Genomic DNA, 18,705 nt, shown 5'->3' on the forward strand with positions numbered 1-18,705 from the left:
ACCAGACCAAACATTAAAAGAATCTCTTACAAGAGTTAAATAACGGCAACCATGAAGGGACAGCAAATCTCATTTTTTAATTATGGAGGGCTTAATATATATTAAGTCATATGGAAACACTCTGAAGACTACTGCCATATGACTCCACATTAAAAAAAACCTATACCGTACAGTGATATTAATCACTAGATTTACATCTCAGTTCTTTTTAGGAGGTCAATCAGCTTACGTGGGAAGTCAAATGAAAAAATGTGACTGTTTTAAAGAGAAATACGGCCCTCAGCCATCAATTCAGAAATGAATACCATCAAATTATTAAAACATCTGAAGAAAACATTTTATCAGAGGAAATATCAAAAATATTAAAGCAATATACAAAATACTGAAAAGGTGTTCTTCAGAACAGTGCAAAAGTCATTCGATAATAATATCATCAGTTTTACACATACACAGGAGTTTTTGATGACTTACTCTTTATAAACAGAAAATATCGATTTTAATAAAGAAAGCTCACAAATTAAAGCTATATTTTCGATTAAAAGTTAACACTGTGGTGATTCAATTGCAACCTTCTTGATGTGCTCCTTTTGATTTTCACGGAATTAACAGCCAAGATAGAGAATGAGGCCATTCGTGTATGTAATTTACAAGATTCTCAATATCCTTAAAATACTTAAGCAATGGTTGTACTAAAGGCTATTAAATTTAGCATTGTTCTAAAGAGCTTTAATTCTTAATCTCTAATTTTTTTAGGAATACTCAAACTGTTAAAAATCAGTCTTAAATGTTGTTGAAAAATGCAACTCTAGAAAATGTGAATTCTAAGATACCTAAGATTCATTCCTAGATTTTTTAATCATGTAATGTCATTAACTGAGTAATAATTGTTTATCTATTCTCATTTAATGAAACCAATTATAGATTTCCAGGCTGAAATGTCGGGAGAACTTACATACTTACTTCTTAACATATTAGTAACAGAATACAAGAAAAACAGTAAAAATAAAAACCCAAGGGAGGTGTGGAAGAGGACGAAATTAATAAAATAGGCAAACTATAAAAGTTACACTTGACCATCCGGTTCATTATAATTCTATGTCACCATAATTCTACAAAATATTTTATAAGCACTAATCAACCCTAAATTCCATAAAGATTACAAAGATAGACAAGTGCTTTTAGAATGTGTTCTTAAATACCAGAACATGCTGCAGCTGTGACCGGAATCCCACACAGCAGAGAGCTAAGACAAAGATTTTCTTGAAGTATAATTCAAATCATATCAAAGGTACAGGTAATTCTTTTGCATTAGCCAATAGCTATCGTGGGCCAGTAATTACTAAGAGACAACAAAGCATTTGTTATGATGCTCTGACAAGTAGTTGAATGCAGGTCTAAGCCCTTTCCTTGAACCTAAACTAACTTTCTATTTAGGGCCTCTGAGTCGTAACAACTACCCTTCTGCTTTGACTTATATTCGGTCAAAACAAAAATGCCTTTTGCATCTATAATCTGATTTAAAGAGCATTAAATATAAACTAATTTTTAAATACCATTACATAAATATTCAATAATTAAATGGGTTTTCTTTCCCTTCTTAAATATATATCTCAAAAAAGTGGTTGTACTAATCATATTTATATTAAAATATGGAAACATACAACATAACAGATAAAATTATCTATGAGTAGAACGCATCAGCATTTTTATTTTGAATTTCAGATATTTCCTTAGGCATTGTGTTTATTTTTATATAAAGGCAATGCAATTATGCTTAAATTACTGGAGAAAATTTGCGATATATTCTTTTTTAAAATGAATAATTTGATATTCTAAGATTTTAACATTTTCACTCTTCAGTGCAGCTTTGAATTAGCAGTATCATGTGAATGCCACAAAATCATACTACATAAAGTGTACATCATAAAAAGTAGTCTTTTTAAACCTTTGTTAGATTTCAATTTGAAGAAATCTATCCAATAGACAAAAGGGAACGCCTTTGAAACATAGAGAAAGCAAAAAGAAACTAATATTGTTTACCTATCTTTATAATTAAAATAAAAACATTAGGTTTCAAATCCTGGTAATAAGGCAATTTAAAATACATTTTTTATTTTTTTTAAATACAGTTATTAAGACATGCAGATGCACAGTTTTGCATTCCAGACTCTCCAAAGAGGTACACATAAACCTTTGAATAAATATTGTTTAGGGTTCATTACATGTTTTGTTAGCTTTCATTTAAGACGTTAACATGTTAAAATAACTGACACGTGGTTTAAAGAGTGTAAAACATATCGTCTCTTTTTTTTAAATAGGAACTTCCATTTTTTTATGAAATGTCTATGAAAAATTATTTCAAATCTATATTCATAACACATATTACCCTTGTCTGAAGAATTAGTCTTTATATTATATTACATCCTACTCATGATACACTTTTCTTTTAAAAATCTGCTCAAATAGACGCAGGAACAATTAATACATACGCATTTACTCAACATATATACAAATGAGCAGAGGATGCTAAATCATAATTCATATTCTTTGTTAGTATTTATTCAAGAATATTTACTAAAAATCTCTTTGATAACTTACAAAGAATGTCAGGGTTATTTTAAATTGAGAAGCAGCTGCCAGTTAACTTCCTTGTCACAAACATCCTCAATATTATAATACTTTGACAACAATAATTCTATAAACTTGGCAATAAAACATTTTCTTTGCAATGAATTCAAATTTCGCTATTTTAAAAACCACTCAGTAGTTGACCTCCAAATTTAAGACAAAACAAGTGGAACTTACCCTAGCTGTGCCTTTCCAGTAACCTCACAGAAGTTATGCACTCTGTGACAGTTACTGCTCCTCACGTAATAATTTTCCTGGAATGAATTCTCCAGTAACCCTTACCTCACTAGGAGGGAGGTGTGGTATTTGAGGGAAAAAGGGTACCGAACTGTAATAGCAGATTCCATTTTCCAGTGACTATCATATTTAGCACCAACTATGATAAGAAACCTCTTTTTATCAAGTCTTATTTAAGACAATGAAATAAACTTGGCAGCACAGAATGCCTACCAATAATTCTATGGAAAAGGAACATTTGTATACTTTTGTAAAACATATCATGGTAATCCTATTGAAGTGTAATTGCTGTTGCTAATATTCATACCCTGATATGAAAATGCTCTACAGAAATGTAGCACAGACTTGTTAAGATAATACATGATCATGCTGAGAGGGTAATACTTATACAAAAGCCCACGCCAGAACCATAAATCTCTTTTATCGACAACAGTTGCTTTACTTAGAGGGTCATTCCGTGTGAGAGTAACAATCTGACTTTGCACATTAGAAAGACTGGGTAACAAAATGATAAATCCATAACAATGATTTTCATTAAGAAACAAAGCCTCTTACAATAAAAAAATAAGTCTTTTTATGTCATATCTTTCCCTAGTAAACTAATGGAAAAAAGGAACTATTACATCTCTTTTCAAGGATGCTTAAGTGGATAACTTTTTTTTTTCCCAACAAGCAAATTCTGAAATAACGTCACTATACCAAAATGTAAAACTAAAAATTAAAAGATTCATTTTTTGGTAGAATTTAACATAATATCCTACGCTTAAATTTCCTGGCACAATTGAAAATATATATGCAGGTAATGTGAAAAATTTTGCTTGCTAAAAAGATCCGAATGCTCCCAAATGCTTTTACCAAAACACCTGCTCACAAAACTCTCAAGTATTTGAGCATCCCGCTTATAATTTCTTAGAAATTTAGTTGACATGGTTCATAAACAGAATTTAGTTTTTGATCGAGCACTGTCTATCTTGCCTGCATTCATTTTTTTACCAAGTTTGCCAGCATTTTACTAAGCCGTTTAATAGTACATCCTTACTGGTACTTTCCCTGTATCACTGCACCAATCGGTCCATTATTGCAAGTAAAAGTCATTAATCCAAGAAGATCATTTTTGTTTTTAGAAAAGAGCATATGCAACTCATCTAATTTGATCTATTAATTAAATGTAGAGGAATGTAATTTACTACATACTCTTTAGTGATCATTTATAGTATTTTACATAATCTGGAAAATTATCTAAAAGATCAAGATCTCTTAACAATTATTAGATATTTAAACAGGAGACAATTCTTCGGTCATCCTCCCAGAGCTTTAGCCAATCATTAAAAAAAATGGAATCTCAAAATCAATCTGATTCACCATCTTCATTATCTTTCAAGTTACTTTCACTAATTAAGAAAAAGCAAAAACCACATTGTAACCTGTGAATACAGGAAACGATAAATACCTGGCATTAATATGTTAAATTTCACTATAATTTGGGCTAATCCCAAAATGCTTTACTTTCCTTAGAACAATTTTTTGCAAACAAAAATAAAAATGTTAATAAAATATAATTTTCAAAGGAGAAATTAGCAATTTATACTGCCTTGGTTATTTTATCTCATATACAAGCTCCCTCTGCAGGTAATAACAAGGGTTAGCAAACATATTTGAAACATGTAAGCAGTTGGCTGCGTAAAGACGCAGGTCACCATTGTATAAAAATACCATTTATCTAGCATTGTTCCTTCCTCCTTACCAATAATCTGCTTAAAATAACTGCTCCTGAAAATTTGTGGTTCAACACTATTATTCTTGTCCCTTTTTTTTTGTTAAGAATGCAGCCAGAGCAGGCAGAATAACCAAACTTGTCACAAAGTCACCCAAGAGCTACTCTCACAAAGTGTATTTTAAGGAAAAGAAAACCTTACTTCGCTTACCCAGCACCAGCCTGAAATGACAGAGAACCCAAAACAGAGGGGTCCAATCCCTTTATCTGATGTGTCTACTGATCGCCAAGCAAACAATCAAAGGTGGCATCTTAGGAATGATTTACAGTGAAAGATAAAAGATCAATTTTAAACAGATGCCAGTAACAATTACATGTTCTTATTTAGAATAATTCTAAAATTTAAACCTGGAGAGTATTTACCTCTGAAAAATAAATCTATTTTCATTAATTCAATATAAAAAAGAAAAAGAAAAACTGATTTGGCCTGCAAAATGCTCTTTACCCCTCCAGAATATTTTTTCAGAATCTGTTTTAGATTTCTGTTTACACACTCTCCCCTTCTGCCATACATATTCCTTTCCCCAGGTTTACAGAAATGAGGCCCATCTCTGCCAAGGCAGCGGGGAAAAAAAAGCAAAGTGAAGAACCGTTTCAAAGTCCTAGGGACAAGGTGTTCCCAAAAAATTGATGTCCCTCTCCTTAAGATTTCCCCCTTCCAACATGCATACACTACCTTTATAACATATAAGCAGAGACTGGAAATTTGAGGCAAATTCAGTTTGACTTACCTACGAATGAACTGACAGGCTTATAAAAAGCGGTTTTCAAAAAACTAAGATCCTTACTAAATAAATGAAAATTATAAAAGATATGCTAACTTTCATCCTAAAACATACAGAAATATCATACAGAGATATAGTTATATTTCTTTTTTCCATTTAAAGTAAGGTGAAGAGGAAAGGCAACTTATAATAAGCAGCGTTTTTAGCAAGATTTTTGCTTAAGAAAAAGAAAGAGAATTTGTTTCACTTCTATTTTTAAATATTCAGGCTGCAGACCTAGTTCAAAACCAATGACAATATGAAAAGTGGCTTCCATCAAGGCTATAGGTATCACAGCATCTGCAGCAGAAAAAACAAAGTGGGGGACGTCCCCATTATTCATCTATAGAGCTATCAAGAGGAAGCACCTAAAATCCAAATGTTGCCTTTCTCATGACAGACAGAACTTTGAAAAGGACAAAAATAGTTAAAGGTCCTTAGTAAAAGTGAAAATGTCTAGGACATAATCATTTTAGCATAATTTTTATTTGTTGATGCATATGAAGCAAAATGAAGCGTTTCAGAATTACGTCCATCTTTTTTAAAATGAAAAACAAGATATAAAAAATGCATCAATTCTTCATTTAATACATTAAACCACTGTCAAATTCTATGAAAATATGTACAATCACTGGCATACAAGTGCATAAGCTTACATCATCACCAAAATTAATGTTTCCCAAACTGTCTTGGACGTTAACCACAGGAAAGCCAGGAGTTTTAAGAATTAAAACATATCATATGCATCTTGAGATTAAAAACATGAAGATGAGTGAAAAAAATGCTATACAAAAAAATGTATTCTGTAATTTCTGATCAATAACCACAGTAATAAACAGTAAAAAATGGTAGGCTTTTATCATAGAGCAACAAAATTTCCACGTGGAAGGGACCAGTGGAATAAAAAACTAGTAATTCCAAATAGAAATACTTTGCTTCAAAGTAATGACACAGGGAAAATCATTTTCAAGATGATTTTTTTAATGTATATTGTAGTTAAGAACTGATTAAGTAAATATAATCTACAAAAACCAAATATATATCAACTAAAGAGCCTACCTAAAATCTTGCGATGACTCACCCCTTATATGGAGAACTGGTCTCATAGTATTTAATCTTAAGAATAAATGATTAAAATCAGAACTCATTTTATAAACAAAAGAGAGAATTCTCCTTTGCTCTCTCGATAGCTAGACACTATTTACTGTCCTCTCCAAGAGAAAATATTAGTCAAAAAAGCAAGGTCACCTCGCCCACCCCCAACAGCCAAGCACTATTTTTGACAGTAACTGGGGTTAGATTATTCTGTCATCTAAATCCAGAGCAATAATTGAGGTGTGGACTGATGTCAAAATATCTACAAAATGATGCAGAGTGTGCACAGTACAAGCATTTCATGTTCCAAAGGTAAGAAATACCTTTGAGAACAAAACAGAGATTAAACGTCGAGCATTTTCAAAATCAGTTTAAAAACAGATATCTTAATCATACACATTTCACGTTTTAAACTTCCATTTGTGCTAATTTTTGGCCAACAACTGTCAATAAATATTGGTATATACAAAGAAACAGAATATAAATTGTACGCTTATGTATGTACGTCTGTGTATATATTTGACCAAGAAAGGAGTTAAGAATATTATCTAATAATTGAAAGAGCAAAACTAAACCCTTTTTCTGTTATTAGGAACCTCATGATGCATTCTTCTTTGCTACTACTATGGCTAAATTTTATTATTCATTCACAAAAAGATACAAGGTTGTATCTGGTTTTGTTCTAACCAAATAATGTGTCCAAACTGATCTAAATCAGATTAAAAAAACATTTTCAAAGTTACTTAATGCATCTTAAAACAGAATTAAGATTTGGTCATTATTTCAGAAAGTTAACTTCTGCTTAACCTACCTGCTTTTTAATCTTGTATTTCTATTTTTATTACAGTATTGAATTTATCCTTAAAAAAAAAGTCTCTCAAAGATTTTTCAGCTTTAAGTAGGCTTCTTTTAAGATAACTAATTTCAATACTGAAATTCAGAGATTAAGGTGTAATCCATGTGTGTGAGTTTTAATGTTTATAATGCACTCTTCACAGATTGGAAAAATCAATGATGAGACCAAGAGGGGCCCGTGTGGCTCGGCATACGTTTCCTTGTCAGGCAGTGATTAATGCTGTGCTCTGTAGAGGGAGACATCACATCCGGGCTAAAACACACCTAACTTTCACCCTCAGGCAAAAATCTGATTTAAACATCTCTATTTAAAGTGACATTTGTCCTCCCTTTTCAACTGGTTTCCCCAGAAATTCCAAGAGGTTGACTTCATGACCTAAAAACAGCCGAGTGGCTGCGAGCAGCAGTGGTGGCCGCTCTCGCACCTGGGTAAATCTGGGTGCCAGAACGAATCAAGGCGGTGATAAAACAGGTGCCCAGCCCTCTGCTACGACGAATCCCATGCCACTTTATTGTGACAAGAATTTAAGACTCAGAGTTCCAAATAATCCCAGAGTCAGTGTTTAAACATCTCTGAAATGTGTTTCTCCTGCTGATAATAACCTAGCTACCCTACTGATGGTCCAGGTTTCTTCTGATTCATAAAGTGACATCTGCTATTCCACTACACTGATCCGAAATGTCAACTGATTACATATGTGAGAAATCCAGAAAAGCAACTACTAAAAAGCAAACCTCTAAAACAAATGAGAATAGCAAGTGGAAATAGTTTTCTGGATGTCACGTAACAGCTTCCATGAAGACAAAAATGGAAAGCAAAAAGAAAAAAGAAATGTTCACATAACCAAAGTCACCAAGTAAACAAGACGTATGCATATTAAAACAGACGCCAATATCCTTACACTGTGAAACATGGTAACTTTTGATATTATTAAGCAATTTAGACACTGCTGGCAAGTTCCTACTAACCAAGGTAATCTAATTTCTGTTGCTTTTCAACGTAAATTGATTTTTTTCTTTTAGCCGTTCTGGTAATTGAACAAATTTATACAACTGTGATGGGATTTTATTTACCACCACACAATGCATAAAATCCTCTAAGAAGACAAACTATATTACTTCATAAAACTGCATTTTTGTTGTAATTAAACAAATTGCATTTAAACTTGCTCTGTGCTTCCAAAGCAATCAATAGCATTTTGCTGCAAGCTGCACTTTACTTGCAGGTGTTAAGTGCTTGGTGCCTTCATTCGATCTACTTTTCTTGGATAATTTTTATTTGCAAAATATGGGAGTTTTTTTCTTAATAACTTTTTAAAAATTGTTAGATAAGAATATATTGGAAAGTGTCTGCAAACTATCACCCACATTTAGTCCATCAGATAAATGACCCAAAAAGATTTTTTAAGTATTTTCAGCTGATTAGGACCTTTTCTTATGACACGATGACCCACTTAAATTAAAATACCTACTTACATCAAAATAGCATTAAGAAATTTTCATAGTTTATAACATATATTTAACAAAGCCTGTATGCTAAATGCAAAATACCACATTTAAGTCCTGAATAAAATTTAGAAATTACAGACCCTAGTTATAGCTATTCCTTTAAAAGTGATCACACTAGGTCAAGAAAAATGTCACCTACTTTAGGATTCGAATTGCCTAATTCCAATAATTAACTATCTCTATGTTAAATAACCCATTTTCTTAAAGCATTAAAAAAATAATAATCACTACTCGACCAATCTTGAGTAGCAAAAAGATTTCAGAGAACAGTCTCAATTTTTCTGATAACATCAAGTCTAATTACCGCAATCTGGGTGATTAAATACTTTTCAAGCTTTCAACCTTCAATCAAGAATTATTTGAAGAGATGAATATTTGGGTGGGGCTATAGACTAATTAGTGTTACGTAAGAGAGAAGCGAACTTAAGCTATGATTTTAATCTATCTTTAAAATAAAAATGTTTTAATCTCTCTTGAAAATGGTTACAAAACAGTTATCTATTTAGGTAATAGTGAACCAACATTTAAACAAATTACCTTAGGAACTGATACGACCAAAATATAAACAGGATTTCAAGTCCTTTTAAGGTCTAGCAGCTAAGCTTGCTATTTTTAACACTTGATCAAAATCACCAATTTGTGCAACTTTTTAGCTAGAGATTTTTGAAAATAATTTGATGACTTTTCTTATAACGATGCATTTTATTTCTAAAATTTACCAGCTTGAAAATAATTCCACTTTAATTTTGCATGAACCTTTTCCGCAGAAAAGCAGGCAGATTACCTCTCCTTCAAAACTCAAAGTCAGATCCGGTGAACATCAGGAGGTAAAGTGTACAATCTTTGAAGAGACTTTTGGTAAAAAGAGCAAACTTATATTAACAGTAAATTCTTCAAATTTCCAAAACTGGATTTCATTCCTAATTTAGATACAGTTAACCTGTGCTATTAAATATCACCAATAGGGCAAGTGGTATGGATTCTTAACAAAAGGAAAACAGACTTCTCTCAGGTGGGTACAAGTGTGTGCAGCACATACCTTAGATGAAATAGTAATGTTCTCTTCATCTCACACTACACCTGTCAATAAACTAAGTGCTATTTGAATATTTATTCATAAAAGTTAGGTCCAGTAACTATTTTGAGAGCAAACAGAGCGGTAACATTTTATCACTATGGTGTACTGATAACAAGTTACCTCCTGACCTTTCCTATCTCTCAATCTTAGCTCACATATTCCTATATTACTTAAGACATTAAAATATTATTTTAAATTTTTTAAATAAAACACAGAAAGCTTCCAAATGATCAAATAAAGATCTAACCCTAAGTAAACCTTGGTTTTAAAGCTCTCCTCTTGCTAATTTTAAGAAAGGAAACGCCCAGAAGCTCGGTGTTAACGTTTCTGCTGATTGTGAAAATTGCAGCAATAAAAACTCCAACTGCTTGTCTTAAATTAAGACTTGTCATATACCATACGAGATCTGTATATTCATACTGGTTTTTATAACATTTGGAAGTTTTGTTGTTTGCTTTGATGTCAGTCCATTAATAAAGCAGAGAGTCAAAAGCCTGGAAAAAATTACATTTATTGGGAATTCTCAAGTCAAAACCTGAAGTAACTGGTTTATTCTACCCCACATGATTCAATCTTCTGATTTCCCCAACTACCTGCTCCCAGAGCTATCTGCATTTCTAAATTCGTTTTCTGTTGCCAACACATAGTAACCCACAGTGATTGAAAATGGCAGCTGAACTGCTTCTACAACACATTAATTTTTCTCTAAGTAGTCCAATTTTGTCATCTAAATGTTGAAAAATCTTCTTTTCACTGCATTTTACACCTTTAGAGATTTGCTGAATTCAGGCTCACCATCATATAAAATGAAGAGCAATGTTTTCAAGACAATTTTTAGATTATCACTAATAGCTCTAAAGGATAATGTGTTTTCTTTACAGCACTCTGCATTCAAAGAAGACTAGTTAATAGCAACTTAAGTGCAATAATAGCAATTACATCAATGTGAGCTTTTTTACCTCAAAAGTACTTCTTAGACAACTGAAGGGATCAGATAAATAAAGTATCATAAATCGATTTCAGGGTAAATGATAACACAATTTGAATGCCACTAAAAAAACCTCATCTTAATCTGAAAAAAGTTATTATCCTATTAAACTGAAGACTAAAAATATTAGGCAATTAATGATATTTTTCCTTCCAAAACTGTCTATTAGAAAGTCAATTTTTACTATTAAAATTAAAACAAGGAGTCCTGAACATTAGTAAAAAAGCCCTCCTCCAGTGAAGAGATATCAATTCACGTCCAAAATGAGTCAACTATCAAAGGTAATATGAGCTCACAAATCTCCAAAACCTTCCCAAACATTCATTTTCATCTTAAAACTAGGTTTTAGGAAATGGTAAGCTCAATAAATAAAACCAATGCTTCCCCAGAAGTTGAAGATAAAAGTTCCTCTCCTTTGACCCATCTGATCTCCAGAAAATGACCCAAAGGACCTCAGAACCTGTTCGTCCTTGTTTCTTCATTCATGGATATTGAGCTGTTACAAGAAATTCAAACAACCTACCTCTCTGCAAATGTAAAAAAGCATTAGCAAATGCACTATAAATATTAAGAAAAATAAACCAACTTTAAGCTGAATTCTCCAGTTTACTGTGTTTGATAAAATACAAAAATTTTGAGATGAAACAATGACTACTCAATCGGGATTATCCCTATTTAAGTACAATCATAAAAAAATTGTGCACCACTTAGAAACCTTTTTCAAATTTACACCTGCAATAGAAGGAGCATTAACAAAGTGCATGTTGAGTTTTTAATTTTCAAAACCCTCCACTGATTCCTTTTTCCTATTAATTTAGCAAGTATATTAAAAATAAAGTTTCCTAGGTGTAAAAATGAGTGGCCTTGTATCACAAGATTTCTATTGTTTCATAGACTAATTATCAGGCTTTCGTTCCCATTTTAGTAATATAACAAAGTGCAGGCCCTAGGAAAGTATTAAGTTAGAAGGAAAAGCTTTCTCTCCCTTCCACAGAAGGGACCCCAAAAGAGAGGCAACAGTGACGATCATAAAACAAAAGGTCACCCTTTTTCTAAGAACAAACCATTTATCAATAGAAAATAATTGTCTTGCCATTTGCAAGGGCTCCACAGCAATAGACAATGTTTTTCACTCACATAATTACAAAACAGTAAAAGTTCAGAAACACAGCCTGAATCCACCTCCCTATTTTTACCCTTTACAACTCTCATTGCCCTTTGGGCCTCCGCTTGGAAGCAAATGGGAGACAGGCTGAAGTTTTCTCAATTGAGCTGAAGCTAAGAAACCTTTGATATGCTAATAGTCCCCTTCAAACGGTAAGAATTCACACTTGCATTAATTCAAACAATTTGTGCAGAATGATGTGAAATGGCACCTCTTTTAGAGGCAAGCAACAAAAGGAGAGAATCGGAATGTCTGAAGAAACTAAACAACAGAACATTTGTTCTGCAGTATTCTCTCTATCACGCATAAATTTATTAGAGAGTGGAGGGAGGCACAACAAAAAGTTCCATAACACACCTGAAGAGAAGTAGATTTTCTTAGAAAGGCTTTCTCAACTATGATAAAGATCACTAAATTTAAAGTTATAAAGTTACCTTTTACTTAGGTCAAGAGACCCGCCACAACTTGGAATGTTACCAAAGACACCACACCAACTATTTTATTTTTCTGCTATGGACGTATATTGCCTCCTTAGTCCCCATCTTTTAAGGCTTGCCCAAGATCAAACATGATTTAGTAGGAGACATCCCAACAGGCAATTATTTACCCAACGGATGTAACTCTTCCTCATTGTGCAACTCGAGTTGAGCAAAAAACAAACTCGGAGGGGCCCGTTCCAGACGCAAACACGGAGAGAGAAATGAATGGACCAACCACGTCCGTTAAATCTACGCCTCTGGAAAGGGGAAGAGAGGAGAGGCACACACTGTAAAGAATGCAGAAGAAAATGTAAGCATTGGGGGCGGGGGCGAGGAGGCGTGAGCCTAAGAACCTGGCCTTTGTAACGGGAACCATATGGTTGGTGGCTGCGGCTCAGACGCTCCCAGGCTGCTTGGAGAAGCTGCTAAGCAGCCTGACACCTTTCAAGAAACAGGAGGAAAACATTTCCTCGGTCTGAATCCGAGACTACACAGTTTGCATCAGGAAGAACGGAATGCGGGGGGGCAAGCAAGGGGGAAAGGATGAGGGGGGAGGAGTATACAGAAGATGGGAAAAGAAGACGGACGCTGCAGGACTTGTCCCTCCAACGCTGCCCGTAGAGCACAGAGTGAACAGAGGATAGGAAAAAATAGATGAAATTCACACGTTCCTTAGCCCGCGCTCAGCGACACTTGGGAACAAGTAAAGCTTCCAGCGATCTCCCGTACCCCAAGCCCCGTAGTTGGGCGAAAGGAACAAACTTGACTGATCCCAAGTGAAGTAATCTTGCAAGCGTGCCTCCCACTGCTGGGGCGCTTTTGTCACTTCCCTCGCCCTCGCCTCTCCGCCAGAGGGTCGGGGCGCCCCAGCCAATCCCGGAGCCCCCGCTCCGGGAGCCCGGGGGTCTCCCCAGTCCTAGCGCTCCTCCCACGCCGCTGCTCCCCACCCCGCCCCCCATCCTGCAAGCCCTGCTTCCTACAGCTCCAGGGCCACAGCCAGTCCCGGAACCCCCACCCCTAACTTGTGTCTCGGGCCCAGCGCGGCCCGCTGCTGCCCTCTCACTGCGGCCCGGGAGGCTGCCCTCCCCGGGGCCTGCGGGCCCGGGCCCGCCAGCCGCCCGCCCCGCCGGGCCGCCCCTAATCGTTGCCAGCCCCGGCGCCGGCCCCGCCACATCTGGCTGCGCTTTGCTGTCATCCTCGCCTCCCCACGCCGCCTCACCACCGACAAGAAGGAACACCACCCCGCAACAACTCGCCCCGGGCCCCCCACCGGCCACTCCCCCGAACTCGCTCCAGCGCTCGGCCTCCCCGCTCCACTTCCAACCCGGGACGGCTCTGCCCGCGGGCGCTGGGGACAGGGACGCGCGCCCCGCCCGGCCTCGAGCCCCGCGCCCCGAGCAGAGCAGCCCCTCCCGAGGCGGGCCGGGAACGGGGGAGCGGCACCTCCCGGCCCAAGCTTCCAGAACATCCGAAAACGCAGAAGCCCCTCCGACTGCCCCTCCCCGGTCCCCCAGCCCCTGGACTGCCGCCCCGAAAGCGTTCCAACACTCCCCGAGCAAAGGAGCCGCGGGGGGACGCGACGGCGAGTTCTGCGGCTCGATCGCTGCGGAGGGGAGGGGGCGCAGCCCGGGCGGCGGGTCCCCGGCTCGCCGAACAGAAACACGGCGCCCGGCCCCAACTCTCCCGCAGCCCCCGCCCCCTCCAGCATCCACCCCGGGCCCGCGGCGCCAAGCAAACAGGTCTCCGGGGCCCGGTACAGAGGCACATTGTTCGCTCCCGCGGCTCTTACCTCGCTCGCCGAGCGCGCCCCGGGGAGGACCGTCTGGCCGGGGGCCGCGCGGGGAGAGGCGCGGAGCCGGGCGGCGACCCCGGCCGCCGAGGGCCGAGGCCGGCCGCGAGTGGGTCGCCGGCCGCCGAGGGGGCGCGGGAGGCAGCGCGGCGGCTCGGCGCGTCCTCCTGCTCGGCCGCCGCCGCCTCCAGCCAAGCAGCCTGCGCCAGGCGGCTCCTGGGGTTAGGTCAACATTTTCCCGCAGTGTCCCGCACGCCGCTCCGCCACGGGGGTCTGGGCCAGGCGCGCGCACACCCCCTGGCCGCGCGCTCCCTTCGCAAAAGCAACAATTCGGGGATCAGAGAGGAAGGGGTGGCGGGGCAAGAGCCCGACAGAGGTGCGCAGACTTGGGAGTCCCCTCGGAGCGGCCGGCGCTGGGGGCGCGGGGGGCGCGGGGGGCGCGGGCGGGGGGCGCGGGCGGGCGGGCGGGCGCGCGGCCAGCTCCGTGTGTCCGGCGAAGCCCCTCGGCCCGCCGTGCGCCGACCTGCGGCCCCTCCTCACATTGCTGGGCTCCGGGCCGCGGCGGAGCGGCGGCCGCTGCCCCCCAGCAGCCCGGCGGCGAGGACTCGGGCTCGGGCAGCGGGGCGGTGCAGGGAAGAGGCGCGCCACGCACAGCAGCGGCGGGGACAGGCCCCCCGACAATCCCCAGGAACGCTCCGGTAAGCGACCGCCTTCGCTCCGGCACCTCTGCGTGTGTGTGAGCGGAGAGAGGGAGAGCGAGCGAGAGCAGGAGAGAGGGAGAGCGAGCGAGAGAGACGGGGGAGTGCGAAGTCCTGACACAGACTCTCGGCGAGGTCTGAACTGGAGTCACCTCCAGCCGCCTCCTCCTCCTCCTCCTCCTCCCCAAATCCCCACCTCCCCACCCCCCCGAGTTCGCCTAATCATATCAACATATTAGCTTGTACAGCGGCAAAGGACAAATCTCTCCCTCCTGATTTTTCCAGCCAGAGGCTCAGGCAAACTCAAAAGAAGATTACAGGCAGCTAAGTACAAAACGCGGAGCAGATAATCTATAACTCATTGCCGCCCAATGGCCATTTTCCACTCCATTTGAGCAGCTGCGGCGGCCGTGCGCCCGAGCGGAGGGGAGGGGAGGGGAGCGAAAGGGGACACTTACGAGCTCGAGCAGTTCGGCTGGCGGTGGCGGTGGCCCAGCAGCCGCCCGAGCACTGGCCGGCCCCGGCTCCGCCGGCGGGGCGGCCGCAGGGCTGTCCTGGCGGCGGCGGCGGCGGCGAGGGACGCGCGCGCACGGCCGCGGAACGCGCCCTGGAGGCGGCCTGCGGTGGCTGGCGCCCCTCCCCTCCCGCCCCGTCCGCTCGCCGTCCCCCCCACCCCACCGTCCCGGGGCTCCGCATCCAGACCCCCCCCCCAACAGCCCCAACCTTCAACCCATCTTTTCAACCCCCACCTCCCTAAACTCCACTCACTGCGCGCTCGGTCCTCCGCGCGCTCCGCTGGCGCGCGCTCTCCATCCTGTCCACACACACGCACTTTAAAAACATTTATTTTATTTCTGGACCGGGGTGAAGGGTATTTGGGAGAGCGCGGCGCGCCGGCCTCCCAGGCGGGGCGCAGGGGGCTGGCCGGCGCCTCGGAGCCCCCCTCCCTTCTCCCCCCCAGGCCCAGGAGCTTGCTCCTTGCCTGGACTTCGGAGAGGCGCCCAGGATGCGTCTTGTACCCACCCCGTCTCCAGGTTTCTCTTTTCTCCACGCCGCGAGCCGCAGGCCCCGAAACTTTTAGTTTCCGCAGCCCTCCTTTTGTGTGACTGCTCCGAGGAGAAAGAACGTCTGTTCGCCACCGCTGCCTCCGTCCGGCTGCGGCGCGCGGGGGACGCTCCAGGGTTAATGCGTCTTTGATACCGGAGATTTCCGGCGCGCTCGTTAATGAAAGTTACATTTTTTAAAATTGCGATGACTTTTTCTTTGTAGTTACGGAGGACTAGCCCAACTTTGACTTTATTGACTATATTTCACAAGAGCGATTTGTTTGTTTTTGATTAAAGCCACCAGGATAAGCAAAGGAAGGAAAGGAGACTACAAGGGTCTTTACTCGCAAGTGCATTCATCGTGCTGTTAGGTCTGTTTCCCTCATTTCCTTACATTGAAACTGCTTTTGCTCTTGTCCTCTGACCACACTTCCTTGCACCTCTCTGTTGGTAGTGTCAGCAAACAGCCAGACAGCGCCCACGACAGACTCAAGCTAAAGAGAATAGACCACGACCGGGCAAATCATGCTTGAAAAATGTTTAGAAACCAGTTAAGTGTCCTCTGCGTACGAGGAAAATCAAACCTGGATTTTTCTTTTTTAATTACAAAATTCTGAGCTGAAAGTGCCGAGGTTTTCGGTTGCGTTTCTAAATCTCTGGTTCTACTAATGAATGCAGCCGTCAATTAAAGAAGCGTGTTTGCATTGGTTTTCAAGAAAAACTGAATCTCCAAGATTTAAAACCTCTAGAAAATAGGATGAAACTTGAGCTTCTTTGCTTTCAGAAACAATATGTAGTTTCTGTTGCTGCGGGTATGTTGCAGTCATCATACTTCAGAAATCATTTCAAACAACAATGTTATTAAAATGTCAACAGCAGATTGTTCAAAAGACATGAAGACTCTAAATACCTATCAGTTATTTTGTCACAAAGCCAGATATTTGTAGTACTGAAGTAAATCCAGCTAGTGGTCAAGTTTGTTCTCAACTTGTAAAAAGTCATGAGTTAAAAGTACATGTGTGCAAATAACTGAAACATGCTCTTTTGGTGGATTCATTATAATTCTCAAATTAAGCAAGAATCCTCGATGATCTAATTTCTTTCTACTTAATGTATTGATGTTTTAATACTCTCACCATTCCAAAAGATAAGAGAAGCTATTTAGAGTGTTTGTGCTTTAAACTACATACACACTTCCATTTGGAATTTCGTAGATAGCATAGTTCAGATATTATCAACGCAGGGTATAAACTAGTCTGGAAAAAAATACACTTGTGCAGAGCTGGTGTGAAACCTTGTTACATACCTAAGTCTTTACATCTGTCGAAATTTATATGTACAACAGAGGTATCTAGGAAAATTAAATCAGGCTACTTTAAAGTAGTTGAAAAGAAGGCAGAATTATAGAATTCTCAGACTTCAGAGGTCATTTATATCATGGTCTCTTTTGGAATTTAAAATTATTTTATTCAGGATTGTAAACCAAAATATGTCAAACTAATAATAGTTTGCATTTACTGAAAAATTTTAGCCCTTTCTTTTGTTCACCTTTGAAGGTTTTTCATCTGAGCATGATTCACAAGAAGCCCCAATGAGTGCACAGATTTGTCTAATCCTATTTTCTTTTGGGAGGCAAAGCTTGGGCTGAAGTTTTTATTTAGTGAGCTTAGTAAGTAATCAATAGAAATTTTTGCCTGAATTAAGCTGGCCATATGTTGGCTCATTTACTTATTTATTTAACTCTCTCAGAAAGAATCTCTGCAAGAACCCACTATCTACATTTCATAGGTCTGACATTCTTTGATGCTCAGGACATAAGGGAGTCACTCTCCACTATGTTCCTAAAGAGACTACACCACAAAAAAAGGAGGGTCCTTGAGAGGGGGTTAAAACTATAGGGAGTGGAAAATGTCTCGTACAAGTTTTTAATTTTAATTCAATAGGATGTGTATTTTACAGAGTTCAAAGGATCTAATACTTTTTTCCTAAGACTACAATAAGCTTGCTATGTTTTTAAAATTATATCTAAGTGTATTCCTTCTCTGGGATAATGCTTTAAATATTAAAGAGTTTTTAATACTTCCCTTGCACTTTACACATAATAATGTGTCAACCTTCTTTGTATCCACAAAGACTTGAAACAGAGCTTTTAATTGCACTGATATATTCAAGATTAAGCTGTTAGCCACAACCTGCCATTTACAAAGGAGCAGTTAAATGACACATACACATCCAGAAAACGTAATTTGCCTGACACTTCATGACAATTCCAAACATAATTTATAACAACACAGGTGTTATGGTAGAAAAAAATGAAATAAGAAGCTTAATAATGTCTGCAGATGTGAGCAAGTTAAGGGGAGTGAGTAGATGATGCTTCCCTGCGATACAGTCAATTTAACTGCTCAATCTATATTATTATTTAAGTAATGGCAAAATCATTGACTTATTCATAATACTTGCTAATTGTTTTTAAAAATAAATTCTACAAAGGACAAAGGAAACACCCCTTTCCATTTGTTTTATGTTAAATCAACATCTAACCACTCATGGTGATTTCATTCAAAGAAAACAGAAGGAACTCATTAGCTTATGTGGTT

General features: G+C 39.6%; 2 protein-coding genes across 51 annotated transcripts in view; one reads left to right on the forward strand and one right to left on the reverse strand.

The window, feature by feature from the left end:
- ADGRL2 (adhesion G protein-coupled receptor L2) overlaps positions 1 to 18,705 on the reverse strand; it is a 594,788-nt gene that overhangs the window by 170,970 nt on the left and 405,113 nt on the right. For 10 of the 50 annotated variants that reach the window (XM_070592492.1, XM_070592512.1, XM_070592515.1 and 7 more), the window contains exon 1: positions 14,362 to 14,526. The exons of 17 other annotated variants lie outside the window; for them this stretch is intronic. The gene's annotated coding sequence lies outside the window, so the exon portion shown is untranslated. Of the gene's footprint in view, positions 1 to 12,527; positions 13,009 to 14,361; positions 14,527 to 14,901; positions 15,043 to 15,517; positions 15,669 to 15,827; positions 15,994 to 16,082; positions 16,374 to 18,705 lie in introns of those variants that run through there. 23 more of the 50 variants (XM_070592501.1, XM_070592490.1, XM_070592493.1 and 20 more) reach the window with 8 other exon arrangements.
- Positions 12,949 to 15,816, forward strand: LOC139079049 (basic proline-rich protein-like). The gene is made up of 3 exons (XM_070591825.1): positions 12,949 to 13,101; positions 13,425 to 15,091; positions 15,459 to 15,816. The coding sequence occupies exons 1-3, from the start codon at positions 12,949 to 12,951 to the stop codon at positions 15,814 to 15,816; spliced, it is 2,178 nt and encodes a 725-aa protein (XP_070447926.1).

This window comes from Equus przewalskii, chromosome 24 (assembly GCF_037783145.1).
Source record: "Equus przewalskii isolate Varuska chromosome 24, EquPr2, whole genome shotgun sequence".
Taxonomy (NCBI): Eukaryota; Metazoa; Chordata; class Mammalia; order Perissodactyla; family Equidae; genus Equus; species Equus przewalskii.

Excerpts from the sequence above, each read along its gene's own strand:
- LOC139079049 (XM_070591825.1), top strand. The coding sequence starts at position 12,949 with ATGGTTGGTGGCTGCGGCTCAGACGCTCCCAGGCTGCTTGGAGAAGCT. Across the intron at positions 13,102-13,424 it reads AACGGAATGCGGGGGGGCAA|AGGGTCGGGGCGCCCCAGCC; the intron begins GCAAGGGGGAAA and ends CCTCTCCGCCAG. Across the intron at positions 15,092-15,458 it reads CTTCGCTCCGGCACCTCTGC|CTGCGGCGGCCGTGCGCCCG; the intron begins GTGTGTGTGAGC and ends CCATTTGAGCAG.